The following is a 20,191-nucleotide window of genomic DNA, read 5'->3' as shown; positions in this document are numbered from 1 at the left end:
ATACTAAAATATGAGCTATGTGCTTTTATTTGTAGAATAAAAAACGTTAAATTATTAAGGTGTTTTTTTTTTTTTTTTTTAATATAATGCTTTTATCCAAAGCGCATTACAATAGTTAGCTAACGGTACAAACAACATTTGGAAAGATCATTAAGTGGCCCACCGAGACCCTCAGCCATTTTGAAATGGTCTGCAAAAACATGAAGTTTGAAAACTAGTGGTCTATTGTAATATGGATGTAGCTCTTCTGGTTAGTTACTGATAATCATGTGGACTGTAGCAAGCTATGCAACTGAAACAGCTTGGTAAAGAGTTCTCGGCTATTCTGTAAAATTCAGCTTCTTATTTCCCAAAAACACATCTTGTTTTTTCTTAAATAGCTTATAAAATAAGGCAACTTGAGGAGACATGGCCTTCTGAGGTAAATCACACCCCCTGTTAATTAGGTACTGTAAGTATTAAAGATCAAGTCAAACAAATTTACACTCATCCCAGTTTAGAAAAGACACCAGTACACCTAGCTTCATGACTCAACACACGAAAATAGGAACAAAGGAAACAGAGGAAGAGATTTCATACACCTTAAAGGGGTTTGTTCACAACAATTCATTCACATGTAATATTGTCAATCCAGGAATATTTCCTCCCACAAATTAAAAAAAGAATCACTAGTAGTTCAGATCACTGCTGCTGTAGCTGTAAACTGGAAATTAATGTCTACAGAAGACAAAAAAAAAAATACAGTAAAGCTTTCCCATTCCATTAGCTGTAACCAGAAGCTAAAAATCTGAACAGAGAAAAAAGCCTATATAAAAATCGAGACACCTGTAGAAAAACGCAGTGTTTTTATTCAGTGCTTGAAAAGGTTTCTGGCAAAAAGCTGAGTAGTGTTTTTAGATTAGCTGCATGCTTAACTGAACAAAACCTCAAGCACAAGACTAGACTGAGCATAAAGTAACAGAGACAAGGTGGCAGATGAAGCATTATCTTTTAGTGGACCAACTTTCAATGAAAGATATTACCTCCCCACCTTGTCTCTCTAATCTCCTGAGACCAACACAACTACAACAACAATGCGTACAGAAAGTAACAGTCAGTTTTGCCTGACTATCAAGGAATGTACAAGAATAAACAATTTGCTTTTGGATTCACAAAGTGCTTAAATACCACCAATTGGTTGCCACTCTTGCCATCCAACACATGAGCATGACTCTCACAGATGTCAATGAGAATTGTGTCTGTGTAAGACCTGAAAGACCAGACCTGAAGTGTTCCATTATTATGTGAAAAAGTAATCCCCTGCTAAGAGTACTTCTCCCCAAAATGCCCCCTGTATACTTAGAAAAGAAAGAATCTCAGTTATAAGGCAGAATAGATATAAGGTCTAGACTCCAGAGAAATTAAAAAAAAAAAAAAAAAAAAAAGAAGAAGAGAGCCATTAGAATAAATCTTGGGGACAAACTAATACACTATGCCCATATCTTGTAGTGTTAAAGTTATAAACAACCGAAGCACAAACTAGTGCAACTCATTTCTCATGGACAAACTTAGGCCTACTCAGTTTCCTGGTCTATTGGTTGGCATATATCATACCACTTAATGAAAACTAGATCATATAGCAGCATTTATTTATTTTTTGGTGGACAGCACAAGTATATGTTTAACCCTCAGGATTTTTTTTTTCTCTGTTTATTAATACTGGAAATGTTGTCTTCACATTTGAGCTTTTCAGTGTAAATATTTTCCACATTACTCACTGATTCCCCATGGGGTCAAAGTCTGCATTTAGGGTTTTTATTTCTCAGAGAGAATAAAAAAGTTGCCATGTAGAGCTTTTGCAAGGAAAAGGGTGTTGTGGAGTGATGGAGCAGTATGTTGCATATATACATGGACTTCAGAGTAGGTCGGAGGGAACTGTGACAGGTTAGAGAGACTTGACAAAGAATATCAGAGGGGTAGCCGTGTTAGTCTGGATCTGTAAAAAGCGACAGAGTCCCGTGGCACCTTACAGACTAACAGACGTATCGGAGCATAAAACTTCTTGGGTGAATACCCACTTCGTCAGACGCACTTGAAGTTTGAGAATCTGACAAAGTGGGTATTCACCCACAAAAACTTATGCTCCAATAGGTCTGTTAGTTTACAAGGTGCCATGGGATTCTTTGTTGCTTTTGACAAAGAGTATATCTAAATCTGCATCATTGATTAGGGTTCCCAGATCACATCAGCAATACTTTATAGCATGAAAACTAAAGTTTATTCCAGCAGACTTCACCTTTAACAGAAAGTTCTTTTCCACCCTAACGCTGGCTGTAACTGCATTTCCAGAACCGTAAACTCCAGTAAACCCAAGAAGTTGTTCTAGACTTTGTACTATCCTCTAACTGGGCACAGCACCAATACGGCACAGAGAAACAAAATGAACAACCATATTAAATTCTTGATCCTCTACATAAGATGGTTAATCAGCTTCTTTGGAACTGACAGGCCGGATCTTGCTGGAAACCAGAGTGTAAACATAAGGCCAGATTTTGTTGGTCTCTGTCCCAGAAAATGAGTGTAGGACTCCTCTGCTCCTGAAAAATATAATTAAGATTAGAAATCAGTATAATGGATTGAAAATTCTGGAACACATTAGGACTATGCAGTGTCTATGATCCTTTGCCTTCATATGCAAAGGAGCATAACCAACAAAAATGAATGTAGCTCTCGAATAAACATTCTAGATTGCAGATCAAGTTTCAGGTCAAATTTTTGGTAAGCGCTGTGTAATTGCCAGTAGAAACAAAAAGCCGATTATGCTTAATGTTCATCTAATCTACTCGTTGATTCTTCACTACTTAGGGTATGTCTATATTGCAGCTGGGAGGTGTGATTCCCAGCTCAGGTAGATCTACATGTGCTACAAATAGCAGCGTGGCTGCAGCAGGAAGGGCGGCAGTTTGGGCTACCTGCCCAAGGATGTACCTAGGATCTTGGATGAGATGTACATTTTATATACAAGAGACTTATACAGTCTGTCCCTCTGCAGTGCAGCTTTGCTCATTACAGTGTATTTCCTAGCTCATTATAATGGATGTGTCATCAGAGGAACAACTGCAGGGTAAAAGCCTTAGACTCAGACGTAAACATGTAAAGTGAAGCGCATGTGTCACAAGCTTCAGTGGGACTACTCACACGCTTAAGGTCCTGGGTGACTTAGGGCCTCAATCCCTTGTACTTCATGTCCCTTTCATTCCATATGACTAATTTCAACTTTTAAAGTGTTACCGAATGCTGCATTGCTTTCAAACGTTCAGTCTCAATCGCTAGATCGTTAGCACAGAGCTGAAAGCAAGGCACAGCAAGTACTGCAAAACATGCTCGAAAATAATCACAGCATAGGCAAGAACACGACCACATTCTCTTAAGAGCCAGTCCTACAAATATTTAAGCATATGAATAATCTTACTCATGTGATTAGCCCTATTACATCAGGCTCCAAATGTTTACTGGTACAGAAAAATAAAATGAAAAAAATTACAGGGAAGGAAGCTGTAGCTGGTGAGTCACATTCAAAATGTTAGTGGAGTAAGTTCTTCCAAACTTCTTGAGAGACTTTTTTTTGTACGCCGTACACCAATGTCTGGTTTGCTAGTGCACATATAAATATGGAGGGTTGAGATAGTCCTTTCCACTTTCCCCGTTGTTCACGAGATAAAACTGTATGTGAAGGCAACTGGTGTGCTAAGAACACTGCCTAGCACGCTGACACCATACCCATCTGTTGTCTCTCATCTTATACTTAGGTTGTAAGCTCTTTGGAACAAGGGACTATCTTTGTGGTGTTTGTACAGCCCCTAGCACAAAGGCGTCCCGGCCCATGACTGGGGCTCCAAGGCACTACAACAATGCAAATAATTCATGAGTCTGTTTTAACTTTTAAAGAAAGCTGTTGTGGTCTTTGTGCCTGGGACATGCTGCCAGTAAGTAACTAACCTCCATTTATCTGGAGTCTTAAAACTGATTTTCTGCTACACTTTTATGCACAGGTTTGGTTTTGTTGTGTCTCTAAGCTTTTCTCTTTCTCACTGTCCAGTGCTTGGAGAGACTCTACCTAAAGAAGTTAAAAGAATCAGAAATGTTAATTTTAAAATCTTCCAGCTTCAGTCAAACACACAGCATCCTTAAGAGACAGGTGGGGATGTTTCCATTTTACAGATGGCTCCATTTCTGTGCTCCAGTCAACAGATCACAATTCCTCTCATAAACATCTGCTTACAGATGCATGATTGAAATAGCCGTGTGATTCCACCAGCACAATCTAAAGCTGACAGCTGAGGTGATCACCAAAAAAAAAAAAAGGGGGGGAGAGGGAGGGACCTAGACAGAAAGCTCCTTTAAAAAAAAAAAAAAAAAAATCTAGATTAAAAACCATGCATACAATTCTATTCTCTTAGAGACATGTGTAATAACTGTATTCATCGTCATTTAGGCTGCACCCAAAACCTGTTAGCCACTTTCTAAACACAACACTATGTGCACTGAAAAGAGTCAACTGTTCTTATGCAGCAGACTAAGCATAATAGAGAAGTGGAGAATCTCTCTCTAATTAAATTTAACAGGAAAATTAGCCTCATCCCCTGAGCTGAACCCAAGGAAGGCTCTGCTTTGGGCTGAAAAGAAAAAGAGGAGACAGAGCACAGAATCTAGCTAACCAGTGGCAGCAGAGGAGAAAGAAAGGCAAAGGAATCACATCTCACTGCCTGAGGTCTGGGCTTCTGTAGGGCTTGAAACAGGCCTTGGCATAAGGTACAGCAGCCCTGGGGTGTGTTCTAATTTAAGGCAGCTTCACCAGGGCTGCTCTGCAGCCCAGAATCCCCATAGCAGCGAGCACAACAGGTACATCATTTCTGCTCCCATCCTCACCCCTTCCACTACCCCTACACTGCTCCTGCCCTGGGAGAGTTCTTTGACCCACTGCAGCTCTTTACGCTTGCCATATGCCACTCAAGTGGGACCCTGAATCCAGCCCCCAAAAGGTATAGCATATGGCTGATGATTATGGCCAGGCAAAAATCTTAACACATACGCAATTTTACTTGGGAGAGGCCACCTCAAGATATCCCTGAGCAAGCCAAGAACAGACTTGTGGAGATGAAAACTTAACACTTATTTTTACAGGCACTGTCTGTATTACTTGTGTGCATTCAAACTCACTTATATAATTCTATTACTGGCTTTGCAGCATCTTTGTATTTTCTTAGCCTAGCAGCAACAGCATCAGGTTTATCATCTTCCCGTTGGATTAATGGTTCACCCGTGATGTCATCGATCCCCTGCGTACAAGACAAACAATACATCATGAACACTGTGCCAGATTAAACCAGTGCCACACAGTGAGCCATGGGGGTTACATGGGTGTAACGGAGGATAGAATTTGGCCAGCTATAAAGAACTTGCATTCATGTAAGATGATATCACTGAAAGACACTTTACTTACTACAATATATATAGTAGATAAAAATCTGAGGAAAAGGGATAATTAACATTGATCTATGACACTAGTACCAGTTACTGTAAAACACCTTGTATTTTCCCTTGATAACAATGGCATCTGTGTGCTAGCTTGCATAACTCCCAGGATAATCACTTGTGCCGTGACTGCACAATAAAACACTGTGGTATTCTGGACCACAGTAATTATAGTAGGACATTTTCTTACACCATGATTAACATAAATCTTATTTTCCTAAATAAATCTTGTCTGATTGGAAACAGCCTTGCACACAATCTTTCAGCTGTCCTCTTAAGGCCCCTGAGCATGAAGAACCTAACTAGTTTTCTAAAACTCATCTAGCAAGAAGAATTCAACTCCCATGCATTCACTACTTATTAGAGTAGAACAGGATTTCTCCCCCTAATATTTTTAAAAAGACTAATAAGCCGTTCTTGAGCGGAGACATCTTCACTGATTTAGAAGTAGATTTAAATTTTCTCCAGCTAAATTAGTCTTTAATGGGGTAAATTCTCTTACATGTACATGAGGTGGGTTGAACTCCATATTATACACTCTTCCACTAGCTGGATGAATCCAACGAGCGCTTAGACGATCTTTTAGCGTCTCGAATGGAATATTTAAATTGATCACTAGATCCAGTTCACAGAGTCTGTCAAGTGCTTCAGCTTGCACCAGTGTCCTAGGAAAACCTGAATGGGGGGGGGGGGGAGAGAGAGAGAGAGAGAAAAAAACACCACATGAATTAACAAAGGACACTAATATTTATTGGATGGTGAAGAACAGTTTCACAATATCAGCGGTGGTGTTGAAAAACCGCCAGTCCTCTGTTACAGCAAAAGCAATAAGTATCTGAGGCTTTGAACAGATGTACACTTAAAACTAACACAAACACAAGAATTTACACTCCATGCCTTAGCCCACTTTGTTGCATGCACGGTATCTCTTAATTGTTGAATACAAGTCGCTACAAGGTACATTCACCTTTAAAGCTTCATATGACCACCCAGTGTACCCAAGTTCTTAACTGTTGACTTGACTGACTACCTGCGAATAGCTCTGAAGTACAATGATTAGAATGCTGGGACTCAGATTGGGGATCAATTCTCAGCACTGTATCAGTGACATCTCAGCCAAGTCTCCTAATCTCTGTGCCACCAGATTCCCTGGTGCTAAACACAATCTTGGACTTGTAGTAATTTTCCACTGAGAGGAGGGGGGAGGTCAAGTTTCAGAAACAGAAGGCTTCCTGCCTTTAAGGCTGGGAGGGAAGGCATTCCAGACTCTCCCCTCCACGGCCTACCCAAGAAGGACTGCTGAAAGAACCTGAAGAGACAAAGGAGACTAGAAAGGTAGGGGGTGAGTCCAGACTGGAACAGGGGTCCAGTGTGTAAGAAATAACTAGAACACTGAGCTACAGAAACTCTACATCCTGCCTAATTCAACATTTAGGGTGAAATATTACATTTTTGTAACCTGTTTCTTTAGTGAATCAAGCTTAGTTTGGGTGTTTCATTTTATTTGCTCAGTCATCTGCTTTATCCTGTTTGCTACCCCTTTAACCACTTAATCTGCCTTTTTATAGTTAGTAAAATGTGTTTTGTTTATTATTAAACCCAGTTTCTGTAATTTCTAATGGGGGGGAGGAAGAGTTGTGCATATCTTCCTCCACATTGAGGAAGGGGGCGAATTTATGAGTGTATGTTATATAGATTTCTCTACAGCGCAAGACAATATACCTTTGGGTCTGCACTCCAAGGGAGGTGGGCACCTGAGTGCTGGGGCAAGTCCCTTAAGCTGAGTCTTCCCAGAGCTGATCTCAGTGTCTGTGTCTTTCTGCAGTGGGGTGTGGCCCTGCCTGCATGTGTGCTAGGGGAGGCTTAAGAGCCTGGCTCAGCAAGAGAGGTTAAAAGGGGCCCAGGCTGGCAGAACAGGGGTCTCAGTGGTATCTCAGCACATCTTGAAGGGGGCAACCTGTCACAGGTATGATGGCAACAGGTGGCATCTTGAAGGGGGCAACCTGTCACAGGTATGATGGCAACAGATTGTGCTAAACTGCATGTATTAAGAGAGAAGTTCCACAGGCAGCAATTATCTGCTTCACTGTGTGATGCTGTGATTAGAGATGGGTCCAAATTGCATTGTTAAGACCTGGAGCCGATATTTTCCAAGTTTTAGGGGCAGTCAGATCTACGGTTTTGAGTCAGATCACTCTAGCTGGGATTATGCATGTATAAGCACTTCCAAGACCTGCCACTCCTGGAAGAATGCAGGATCAAGGGGTGAGCAAGATGCAGTTTAGGGCTAGTTGTGTTATAATTCCACCTTGATTGTAAGGGTGTATGAAATGTGCATAGAACACATTCTGAGGCACGTCATGTATTTTGTTGCAGTTCACGTTTCCTAGAACTAAAAGCCACAGAGAATAAAAAAAAGTCTTCCTAGCTTCTAGTGTATTGCTTGTTAGTGTAGATGCATTCTTCCATCTACAGAAGTGACACCGTCACAGGAAGATACTAAATCCAAAAGCACATGTAAACATGCAGGGGTTTGGGGGAGGGAAGCGATGCGGGGGCAAAGGGGACAGTCCCTGTAGCAGCCGAGTTCTATAAAAAACACAGTTCACTTGATAGCATATATAATGTATTGGTGGCAAGTACAGATATGGGATTTAATACAACAGTTAAGGATATACTGCTAATTCACTCTCAATCGAAGTAGATTGTAAATCCCATCCTGTGATGAGTACTGGAAGCTGACCGGAGCCAGCACTCTGATCACTTGGGCATCAATCAGGTCCCCTAGAGGAGGCTGTTTGGGGATGTGCAAGCTGACAGGCTGATCAGGCTGAATGAGACAATTAGTCCATCAGCTGAGGGATGTAAGGAGACACAGAAAGGAGTTACTGGGGGAAGAGGACCTGGGCTAGATGAGCCCAGAGATCTCAGCTAAGGGAGGCCTCTGTTCCTCTCTGGTCCAGTGAGAAAGAGCTAAGAGGTAGAGAAGCACTGTAAATACTTTGCTGCATGAGACTGTATTGGTGTTGGTGATAGCAGTGTAAATAAGTCACAAACATTTGCCACTTACTAGACAGCCTGAGAGGTGTCTGGGGATACGTCGACGCTGCAATTAGACACCTGTGGCTGGCCCACGTCAGCTGACTTGGGCTAAGGGGTTGTTTAATTGCAGGGCAAATGTTCATGGTTGGCCTACAGCTCGAGCTCTGGGACCCCCTGGGCCAATCCTGAATATCTACCCTGCAATTAAACAACCCCAAGCCAGAGTCAGCTGACATGGACCAGGCACAGGAGTGTAACTGTAGCACTGACATACCCTGGGGTATCAGAGGACAAGAATGGAGCATGCCCCCTTGTTACACAATCTTGTAATTTCCTACAGGTTAGTAAGTAATAATATAGGATTTAGTGCAGAGGTGCTGTGCAAAGCATGCATTATACACAGTAAACTGCTTTTTCTATATGACTCACCAACTGCTACAGTGATTCTCACCCAAACTACTGAGTAAATTTGCCACCATCATTCTGAAGGGGGAAAAAAGGAAGAGATTCTCCAAGCACTAACAGGTGTATGAGTGTGAGACTTTGCCTAGAACAAGATGGAATGGATGATAGTGTGGCTGTGGGAAAAATGAGGCTGGAATCATGAAACGAATCTTTAACTGAAAAATAAATCCAGGAAGCACGTTGAGAAGCCATCAGATCCCATACTTCAGGGTTTAATCAAGTATTTAAAATATACATGCTGTTTAGTTTTGCACAAGGGGTGCAGAGGATACTGTACTGAGATGGTTTCTACAGCCATCACCAACTCCTTGAAATCCCTACTCCCATCTCATATTCTTACAAAAGATACCCTGACCCCTCCTTTGTGATATCAGACACCAACAGCAAGAAAACATTTCGGAAGGGCAGATGGGGCTTCTCAAGCAGTTTAGGATGAGCAGCATGGGGTGCTATATTTTGTTTTGAATAATCAAGTGTCCAGTATAATGGTATCTAGCGAGGGCAAACTGTGTATAATGCAAAATTACCTCCAATGTTGGTGTCAATAAGCCCAGTCATTCCGGGCCAAGCTTTCACCCACTTGCTCACAGAGCGAAAATTACTTATTGTTTTCTCCAAGCTCAGTATCACCACAGACACTCACTGCCCCATGGCACAGCAAGAATCTAAGTACCTCCAAAAAAAACCCCCAAAACAGTTATGCACCGTGCTCCAGCAGTTACCAAGCACTGGATGATCTGAGATTATAACCACCACTATTCCCGACATTTACAGAGAGGTCAGCCAGGGACACCCGAACCTGGATGCATCACATCTAGAAGCCTTCCCATATGTAGAAGAAGTCAGCTGTTCCTCATCTTGCATCTCTGCCAGTAACCCAAAGGAATACTCTATATCCCTCTCTGTTCAAGCTCAGGAGGGAATTCTCTAGCGCTATTCCTCCCAGCCAGAGGGAATGCTAAAGCCTGCTACTCTCACCACCCAGCAGTAACGATATGCTCCAGTAAAAACCAATTATAAATATCTATCTCCCTGGACACCTCAGATCTGCAACAAATTTGCACAGCTACATGTCATGCTGGAGTTTGTAGTCTCCAGGTACAGAGTGACATTTACTCCAGTCAGTTTTTATTGAATAAACACACACAAAATAGTGCACCTTTACTACAATTCATTTTGTTTGGAGAACGGCTCCCGGCACCTGCTCCAACGCCAGCTATTTTTTCTGCTTTGTAGAGCACGTTTTCATCGCTAGCGCCTTTCTTTTTGTGGGAGGCAGAGAGACAGGGACTGGGCATGTTAAATCCCAGGGCCAATGTCATTCAGACCTTAAGGGCTGTTTTGCAGCATCAGAACCAATGAAAACAGTCCAAAAGAAAGTCTGGTTTTGTGATTTGCTCCAGGATGGCATTTTGAGCCTAACTAGGGCGACCAGATATCCCAATTTTATAGGGACAGTTCCGATTTTTGGGTATTTTTCTTATATAGACTCCTATTACCCCCAGCCCCTGTCCCGATTTGCTGTCTGGTCATCCTAAGCCTAAGAGTCAAGTCAGCTCTTTGGTCCGTCACAACAGCACAGACTAGGGAAGCCAAAACGTTGCATTGTGGCAAAGTGGTGAAAGTCAGAAGCCCAGAAGTACCCTAGGCTACACCAAAATAAATAGTGTGCGCACACCCTTACTCTCCACACCTGTATTTAAAGCCAGGAGCTGCAACGATTCTAGAACACCAGTACGACAGATTACCTAGAGTACAGTGACCTTATGGTACAGGACAAGAAGAGTCTACTACCCAAAATGCACTTGTGCCAAGGACAGGCATGAAAGGGAGGGAAGCAAGGATCTCAGCCCTGCTGCTTGAACACCTTTGTGATGTCATAAGCTGAGCTGCCTCAGTTATATTAATTCATGTGTATGTTTAAGCCCTTTAATTCTTCTCATTATTTTGCCTCCACTAGTTCCTGTGGCAAGGGGTTTCACAGGCTAGCTATATGCTACGCAGTGTACTGCAGTCTTCGTAAAGCTTATTACCTGAATTTCATCATTCAGGAGGAGTCTCCTTGTGAGCACAATACTCATACCAATGGCATGACTGCTCTTGGTCCCCACTTCCCTGGAAAGCTATATTGGTAGTTAAAACCCAAGGGAGACCTGTGCACTTGTCAATGTATTTACTCCCTCCAGGGGAACAGAGGACTCTTTAAATGCTCTCTTTTCTGGCTTGTGCAAGTGGGTGACACGTGTGTGTGTGTGTTTTAATGGAGGAAGTGAAAAAGCAACACAGGCAGAAAGCAGAGAAAAGGAAGAAGGAGAGAATGGGAACACAGGGATTTCGTTAAGGGGTCTCAAGACTTTCTAGCATCCCCCAGGCCAGAGGTAACATGGGATACATTCTTTCCTGCCTGGACCTGGCAATAGGCCAGTTTTGTACCTCCGTTTGCAGCAGTGTTGCTTGATCTAGCCATCAAGGTATTCTTATTGATTTGATCACGCTCATATCTGTCCTCCAGTCACTTGTTTGCACCAGCAACACAGCAGGATTTCAGTGCCTGCAGCATCAGCACCAGAATTTGAGATTGAAGTCAATCTCTGTGGTGCAGCTAATGCAAGCAGAGAAAGAGCACAAGAAAGGGAAGCAGCAGAGACAAGGTAGTAGCAAAGGAAAGACACTAAAGGCAGCTAGAAGAGACTCAGAAATATGTATTTAAAAAGGTTAAATTTATGTTTGTACGGCAGCCTTGTCTGGGTCCATAAATTCTCTAAGTGTCAATCAAAGCCACTGCAAGAGAAACAAGAGCCTGCAGTTCAGAGCATTGGTGTCCTTCATAATGAAGCAAGATGATCATTTACACAAGTACCACAAACCATTCCAGTCACCTCATGGCAACACAGGCCACCACGGGTTGCTTTATTTGGAGAGACAGGAACGCATCAAAATCCAAAGAGTTCTGCCAATGCTTTATGTGTTTTTCCATGAACAGCAACACTTCAGTACAGAAATGATAAACGTGCAATGCCCTTGTATTAATAAGACGTAGGTCCGAGTTCTAGTTTAATGATGGCCAAATTCTGGGATTCCCAGATTAAGGAACTACCAGAAGGCACAAATGGTTATGCCCACCAGAAAAGGTCATATCTCTAGGGAATGCTCTGAACAGAGTTCAGTTCTAGCCTGGGCCCCAATCTCCACTCTATGCATTTATAAACAAACAGCTAATTAGAATGTAAATGAACAAGTGGTTGCTTAGATTGTGCTCATTACCACACTGTCTGAATGCCTCTCCATTAGCCAATTTTTACCTTTAAGTTAATTAGAGATGCTCAGAAATGTTTCTTCTAAGTTTCATCAAAAGAAATGGAACTTTTGCAAGTTGGAGGGAACTCACATCCACTTAGACTCAAGCCCACTGCTCTACTAGTAAGTAAAATCAAATATTTAGTTCAACATATGAAAGACTAAATGCAAGCAACAGTGGAGACTAGGGGCACCACAGATTTTAAAACTACACTCACTCTGATAAAACAATTCATATTTCAGGCCTGATATTTACAAAAGGCCTCTATCTGGACTCCAATTTTGTCACATTTAGACATCCTGCTACTTGAGTGCTCCCACAATTGATTCTGGATGTAAAATTGGGGGCTCAATTATTTGCAGGAACAAAAATTCATCTTCACAACCAAGATGGCGATAAAAAAACCAAAGTTAATTGTGTTCAAAGTGTTTTTAAGGCTTTTGATTAGCATACATGATGCATGGTGTGACAAAGTTCCTCTTCTACCTTGGTGGGTCCTGCGCTTCTTGGCAGATTTGCTCACCTCAGTGATCTTCCCCACAGTCTGGATCAACTCCTCCTGTGTCTGATCAGGAGTTGGGAGGTTTAGGGGGAACACTGGGCCCCCTCCTCTACCCCGGTCCAGCCAGGGCCTGTTACATCTGCAGCTGTCTATAGCTGCCCTCTTGTAACAGCCTGCATGATAGTTACAACTCCTGCGGCTATTTCCCATGGCCTCCTCTAAACACCTTCGTTTATCCTCACCACCAGGATCTTTCCTCCCTGCCGTGTTCTGATAGCACTTGTACTCCGCTAGTCCTCCAGCAGACCCCATCTCTTCTCTCGCTCCTTGCTGTGCTCCCAGCTCCTCACACACACTTCCTCTCCTCTAGCTCCTCTCTCCCTGACTGGAGTGAGCTCCTTTTTAAACCCAGGTGCCCTGATTAGCCTGCCTTGATTGGCTGCAGGTTTTCTAATCAGCCTGTCGGCTTTAATTGGTTCTAGCAGGTTCCTGATTACTCCAGTGCAGCCCCTGCTCTAGTCACTCAGGGAACAGAAAACTACTCAGTCAGTGACTAGTATATTTGCCCTCTACCAGACTCCTGTACCACACTGGCCTGGGTCTGTCACAATAGTTTATATGTCACATGTCTCCAAACAAGAAACAACAAGTGATTTATCTTGGCTTGTGTCCAGTCACTCCCATGCACCAGTTGCTTCATGTCATGATTTGGAACGGCAGCATGAGAGATTGTTTGCTGCATAAAGCTGGTCTAAGTCAAGGATTCTGACATACCTTCCCAGGGGAGACTGGCCAGACATACGCGCACTGCTCCTCACAGGAGTGGAAAGAAGGGGAAACAAGCTAGGGGCTTGTACATCTTCCCTTCACCCTCCCCTCTTCCTCAGCACAGAGGGTCACCAGCAGTGACTTCTCTCTCCCCATGAGCTAAGAGAACTGTGACACTGAGCCCCTCAAGATTCACAGAATTTCTGGTGGCCACAGCACATAGTTTGAAAACTGCTGAGACTGGGCAACAGAGACCTGACTGTTAAGGACACAAAGAACCCACAGGGGAGGAGGGAGCAGCAGGGCAAATGATGATTGCAGACATGCTCGGTAGCAGTTTGCTCTATAACGCATTATACTAGGCCCTGTTCCACACTGTACAACTACCATGATGGTGATGTAAAACCCCTTTCATCAGAGTGACAGTATGACGAGTGGAGCTTCTGACCTCTTGCTTAAATTAACAAAATCTTTCCTCAGTACCTGTGATCTCTTGCAAGTAGGATCGGAGTTTCATTTTCAGAAGCATGAAGTCTTTAAGAGACCAGCTCTGAACAGCTCTGTCCTTAAAAGCACTCAGAAGTGTTTTTGCTTTCTCCTTCACCCCTTCCTAGCTGCTAAAAATATTGAAAAGCTGCAATTGGTTTTATTTGTTTTTCCTGCAAAATCATTCCTGGGAAAGTAATGTCTTATTCAAAGAAATAGGCTTCAAGAAGTTGAAGCGGACTGGGATTTTCAATCCACAACGAGCTACCAGAATAGATGGAAACAAGATTACTGCAGTTTACTTACCGTCAAGCAGCCAATGCTGAGACTGCTTTTTCTCCAGCTCCATCATCATGACACTGGTGATGACATGATCCGGTACCAAAAGGCCTCGCTCTAAATACTGCTTTGCCAAGACACCAACTTCTATTAAAGAAACAAAACATTTTTTTTGTTTTGTTTTTAATTGAAAAACACCACACCTTAAAATTTCTCCTTGATAATACTAATACATAAACCCCTCCCTAGCCTCCTTTTTGTTCATTAGCTTTGTTGGGAACACTTCCTTGTTACTGGTGTCCAGGGACATTTAACAGTGCTGTGGGAAAACCTAATTTGCCAGCTGCGAAGTTGTAGGCTAGGGAATAAGAGAGTGAGGCTGCCCTGAGGCGCAAATGCAGCCATGAAAGTGCCAAGTGATTGTTGGCAGCCTTTTCTTCAATTGAGTGGGTGAAAGGATGCTGCATAGATTCTTGATTAGTGGACAGCAGAACACAGAAGTGCACTTGTGCTAATTTTTGCAATGCTGGATGTATATGCAGAATTTTAAGAGGGACACTCTGCCACTGTTGACCCCAAAAACTTAAATATTACATATTTATTTTATTTTACAAATGACTCCCTCCCTAAAAGAGTTTTTTTCTGAAGGAAAAAGTATCCTTCCCACTGCATCTGCAGCGTACAAGTTGGACCAAAAACCAAAAATGGCCATAAGTGAAATGATTCTGTTGAGTCATCCAGGCTCAGTGAAATCAGACTAATAATAAGCCAAAAATAAGACTAAATTTTTAAAACTCTGTTTTAATAATGTTACATTATTATTAAACACAGATAGTGATATTTAAAAGTTACTATTAAACATTTATATTATGGTGGTGCTTAGGCTAACCAGAGCAGGGCCCTATTATGCTAGGGCGCTGTGCAAGTAGACTATGAATTTAAACCTTTTTCTATAGGCACAAGTTTACGCATGACCATTGCAATCCCTCAGAAAATGGATTTTCAACAGACTACTACAGGGATGATAGCAGAGGCTCCCATGAGTGTGAAAAATAATTAGAGTACTGTAACACTGCACAGACATTCTGAACAGTCCTGGTAATTTTAGTAGGGTTAAACCTGTCTGAGAGTTTCTCTAATCCTATTCTCTCCCACCCCCTACACACACAAAAAATTAAGGGTTAAAGTGGTATAAAAAATGTGCACCATCCCTTACATAGGACTTCAGAGACAGGAATTCTCACAGAGTCTGCACACAAAACACTAACAAATTTAAACACGGTTCATCAAAAACCTGAACCCACGCTTGAGCATTTGCACAAAGCATTTTGTCATTGTTACTGAATACAGAACATTGCTTTCTTGCCAAGTTTTTCTAGACCAAGAGCTTGAACTTGGAATGTGTATTTCTTCTCTGTGTGGGGAATATACACACACCCAGGAATTAAAAATTTTAACTACTTTTGCAAACTTACTGTTATACGCTTCAGAAATCTCAAGAATTATCTTAATTTTTTTTAAATCCAGTGTTCATTTTCAAAGTCCGTTATTGTACCAGTGCAAAACTCAGTGCAGTTGAGATAATTAAATCTTAAAACAGTCTTGCAATAGCCAAAGTCACTCAAACAGCCATCACCTACATACAATTAGATCTAAAACAAGAACTTTTTATTACTGTTGTCATTGCAAATTTGACTACAACATTTTCTGCTTCAGTAGGGAATGCTGTTTTTTCAACTAAGTATCACAGCCTCATAAGAAATGTCAGAATCAGATGGAATAGAGGGTGGTTAAGGCACCAGAGTGGGACCCCAAAATGTCTAAGTTTAACTTAGCTCTGCTACAGGCTTCCTGTGCAGCCTTGCCCTAGTCACTTAATTTATCTGATTCAGTTCCCCATGTGAATAATATCCCTTAAGACACGGGGTGCTGGCAGTTATACAATATTAAGAACTGCAAAAAATATCACTTCTTATAACAGGAATTTCATAATTAGAATAAAAGTGCATCTCCTCCTAACCCATATTTCATGGGCTTGAACTGCCTAAGCAACAGCTGCCAACTTAAGCTAATATTTTCTGGAACATCTACCAACTTTTGATCAACTCACTTGTTAATTTTCCAGTGAGGCCAGTGTGTACAATAACCATGCTCAGAGGTCCTTAACTAGTTTTTTTTAAATGGTGTGAAGTACATGCAAGGTGGAAAGCTTTCCCTTGACTTCAGTGCTAGTGTAACTATCACAATTCAAGTGTCCCTTTTGAAGCAGGTGCCCTTACCAGCCTTGAGTTTCAACACTGTGTCCCTGCAGGAGTTTGGACCTATGATGTTTTTACCTTTTACTGGGTAGGAGAATGTGTATACCACAAAGTTCTCTGTCATGGACAGGCTGCCAAATTAATTCATCTGCAAACAGCTGCCTCTGGAAACACAAATCATCTCCACTAGATTCCACCAACCCAGGAACAGAGGTTCTCCAGAAACTTAATTTTCCTAATTGTGGCAAAACACTATGCCCCAAAACCAACCACACATGAGCTCAAATACAGATTGCACTTAATTCTCAATAAGATTCAATCATCTCAAGAGCTCCATATTTTTTCAATCCTATGCACTTAGAGAGTTTAAAACCTGACTTTTTTAAAACAGACAGAGTAATCTCTCAACGAGCAACACATTTCATCTTAGGATCTGAAATAGGGCACAGGTTAAAGATTTTTAACCAGCCAATACAATACTCAATCTATTTTTATCATTTTCTTTGGCTGGCATACACAAGCTTGGGTGGATGAAGACACATTTGACTAATGCAAATATATTTAATGCTGTCCAATAAGACCTCCACTGGGAACTATGTCCTGCACTTGCAGGAGAATGGGCTCTATGGAGAAGGTTGCTCTCATCAACTGCTGGAACAAACTGATGCGCTGCAGTCAGTCCATCTATAAATCTCACAACAGAGCTAGAACTAGAATTCTGTTCCTTCAGTTCCATTTACACAGGACTCAGAACTCATAAGGGGACAGAGAAGAGGAAGACAGAGAATGACACTTATTTAGCTGATGGTTCTAGCAGCAGCAAGTCCTGTATCCTACCTTTCAGCCAACCTCTAGAGGGCAATGTCTCACATTCACACTCGCCCCTCACAGCACCACAGTATGAATGAAATGCTTCACCACGGTTTCCTTCCATCTTTTAACCAAGTCTCTTCATCTTTTAGTTTTCTGTAGCTTTTACAAAAAAAAATTTATTTACATGAACAGAATGTGTGTTCCCCTTAACTAGCTGAAGCATTATTGAAAACCTAAACACTAAGTCTGGTACACAGAGTAAAGCAATTTACTCATTTTGCCTCAATATTCTTACCCCCAAAGGATAGCAGCGTGTTTTTGAGGTTACACATTAAAAATGGGCATTCCCCCTGTTTATTAGTCAGAGGGAAGTTTCTTATCAATTGGCTTGTGATTAATAATTTATCAAATACCACTGTTTAAAAATCAGCTTTATGAAACAAATGAATGCCAGTTTAAAAAACAGAGTGGTTTTTTTGGATTTCATTTATGCACAAATGGTGTATTTTTATAAAATCTGTCAAAATATTTTAAAAAAAATCACACTTAATTGTAAGACTAAAAAAAGTTGCAATTAATCACAATTTTAATCGCACCGTTAAGGAATAAAAGAATACCAATTTAAATTTATTACAATACTGTAAAAAGGATAAAAGTCCACCAATCGAAGCATGAAGAAGCATGTGAATGTTTAGCTCTCGCACGTAAATACCTTGCAACAACAGTGACATGCGAACATCTCTTCTGACTTACTGGTGACATTGTAAATAAGTGGGCAGCATTATCTCCCATAAATCTAAGCAAACTTGTTTGTCTTAGCGATTGGTTGAACAATGAATAGGCCTGAGTGGACTTGCAGGCTCTAAAGTTTTACCTTTTTTTCCATATAACTGCACTCAAAAATAAAGCATAGTAATTCCACTTTTGTAAATTGCACTTTCCTGATAAAGAGATTGCATCTCAGTACTTGAATACAGTGAACTGGAAAATACTATTTCTTTAGTTTATTTTTACAGTGCAAATGTTTGTAATAAAAAATAAATACGAAGTGAGCACTGAACACTTTATATTCTGTGTTGTAATAGAAATCAATATATTTCAAAATGAAAAAAATTCAAGAAGTACGTGTTATACATTTAAACAATAATAGAATACTAACTTAACAGTGTGATTAAGCATTACTTTTTTAAAATCTAGTTTATTTGTTTTGAGTTAATTGCTTGGGTTAACTAGGATTGACAGCCCTGATTTTTATTTTTTTTTAAACTAACAAAGCAAGCAAGCCTCAAAAGCCCTCCAAAGAACAACTAATTAATTAGGACCAATTGTAAGGTTAAAACCCAGACCAAGAAGAATCAGTGCACAGCTTCACAACCCCAGGGAGTAGGAAAGATGGCAACTCTGGGATTCCTACTTCCACCTTGATACAAGCTGGTTCCAGTGAACTCCTCACCCACTTCCATAGAAGGGGCAGTACCACTCTGGCAGCAGCTGTCCTACCCACCTGTGCCAGCACACCAAAGCAAGCAGACTCTTCACAGGTCCATAATTCGGCCCCTCAGGAGGAACCTTTAAAGAAACCCTAAAGCAATCATAGAATATCAGGGTTGGAAGGGACCTCAAGAGGTCATCTAGTCTTAACCCCTTGCTCAAAGCAAGGCCAATCCCCAGACAGATTTTTGCCCCAGATCCGTAAATGGCCCCCTCAAGGATTGAACTCACAACCCTGGGTTTAGCAGGCCAATGCTCAAACCACTGAGCTATCCCTCCAGACAAGCCCACTAGTTCAACACCTTCAATGAAGAAAGTGGTCAGAAACTTTCCTTCAGGAATACTAAAATCACAGGTTGATCAAGGATTGCTAATGAGATCTTTCTATAAATAAAACAAAATAAGATTGGGCCCTGGAAATATCCTAGAACTGAGATTATTGCTGCCAAGGAACATTAAAAAGACTACATGGATGTCCAATTCCGGCATGTGTGAATGTAGTCTTTAAAGAAACACTGTGGTATCTCATCATAATTAATTAGCCTCTTAGAGTTGGTATGGCAACTTCCACCTTTTCATGTTCTCTGTATGTATATACATCTTTTTATTATATGTTCCATTCTATGCATCTGATGAAATGGGCTGTAACTCACAAAAGCTTATCCTCAAATAAATCTGTTTGTCTCTAAGGTGCCACAAGTACTCCTGTTCTTTTTCTATAAGGCAAAAAGTTCACTCAGTAGACTGCAAAGATGAGCCACTGGACTGAGATTAATGAGGTACTTCTCCTTCTACACAGAAATTTAAAATAGCATGGAGAAGTCAGCTATTTGCCCCTTGTTGCAGTAACAGGGTGAGCCTGTGTAAATACAGAGAGATGACCAGGAGTGACTTTTACAATTGAAGGCAATCCATTTCTGTACTGGAATGGTCACCAGCTGTAATAAATGCACATTGCCACCATTACTGTACTGTCGTTCACTTTTCTCCTGCTTCGAGGTCTCTAAACACATCAGAGAGAAAAACATATCTTATGCAACCTGTGCATAGGCAACTTGTGGGCATGAACTTTTATCATACCCTTCTGAATGCACATTTTTTGTTACCTGTTCACATGGTCTGCACTAAGCCAAGGGCTTGGCAAGAATGCACTTGTTGCTAGGGCGAGACTCTCCCAGATTCAAAGCACTGCAATTCCTAATATGAACCAGTGTTCATAACAATGTTTATTTACTTAAGCACAAGGGGAAGTTTTCTATACAGATCCCCATTGAC

At 41.3% G+C, this 20,191-nt stretch overlaps 1 protein-coding gene across 6 annotated transcripts in view; it reads right to left on the bottom strand.

Moving 5' to 3' along the window:
- Positions 1 to 11: 11 nt before the first annotated feature.
- Positions 12 to 20,191, bottom strand: part of AK4 (adenylate kinase 4) — a 75,387-nt gene continuing 55,207 nt past the window's right edge. For 5 of the 6 annotated variants that reach the window (XM_032779605.2, XM_075067666.1, XM_032779602.2 and 2 more), the window contains exons 3-6: positions 14,382 to 14,501; positions 6,017 to 6,189; positions 5,200 to 5,318; positions 12 to 2,576 (exon numbers count right to left, since the gene is read on the bottom strand). In XM_032779605.2, coding sequence (XP_032635496.1) covers positions 2,462 to 2,576; positions 5,200 to 5,318; positions 6,017 to 6,189; positions 14,382 to 14,501 — 527 coding nt within the window. In that variant the 3' untranslated portion in view covers positions 12 to 2,461. The other variant, XM_075067668.1, reaches the window with a different exon arrangement.

The sequence above is a fragment of the Chelonoidis abingdonii genome, chromosome 7 (assembly GCF_003597395.2).
Source record: "Chelonoidis abingdonii isolate Lonesome George chromosome 7, CheloAbing_2.0, whole genome shotgun sequence".
NCBI lineage: Eukaryota > Metazoa > Chordata > Testudines > Testudinidae > Chelonoidis > Chelonoidis abingdonii.
Note: the sequence above shows the minus strand (reverse complement) of the source record. Positions and strands in the feature narration are given on the sequence as shown.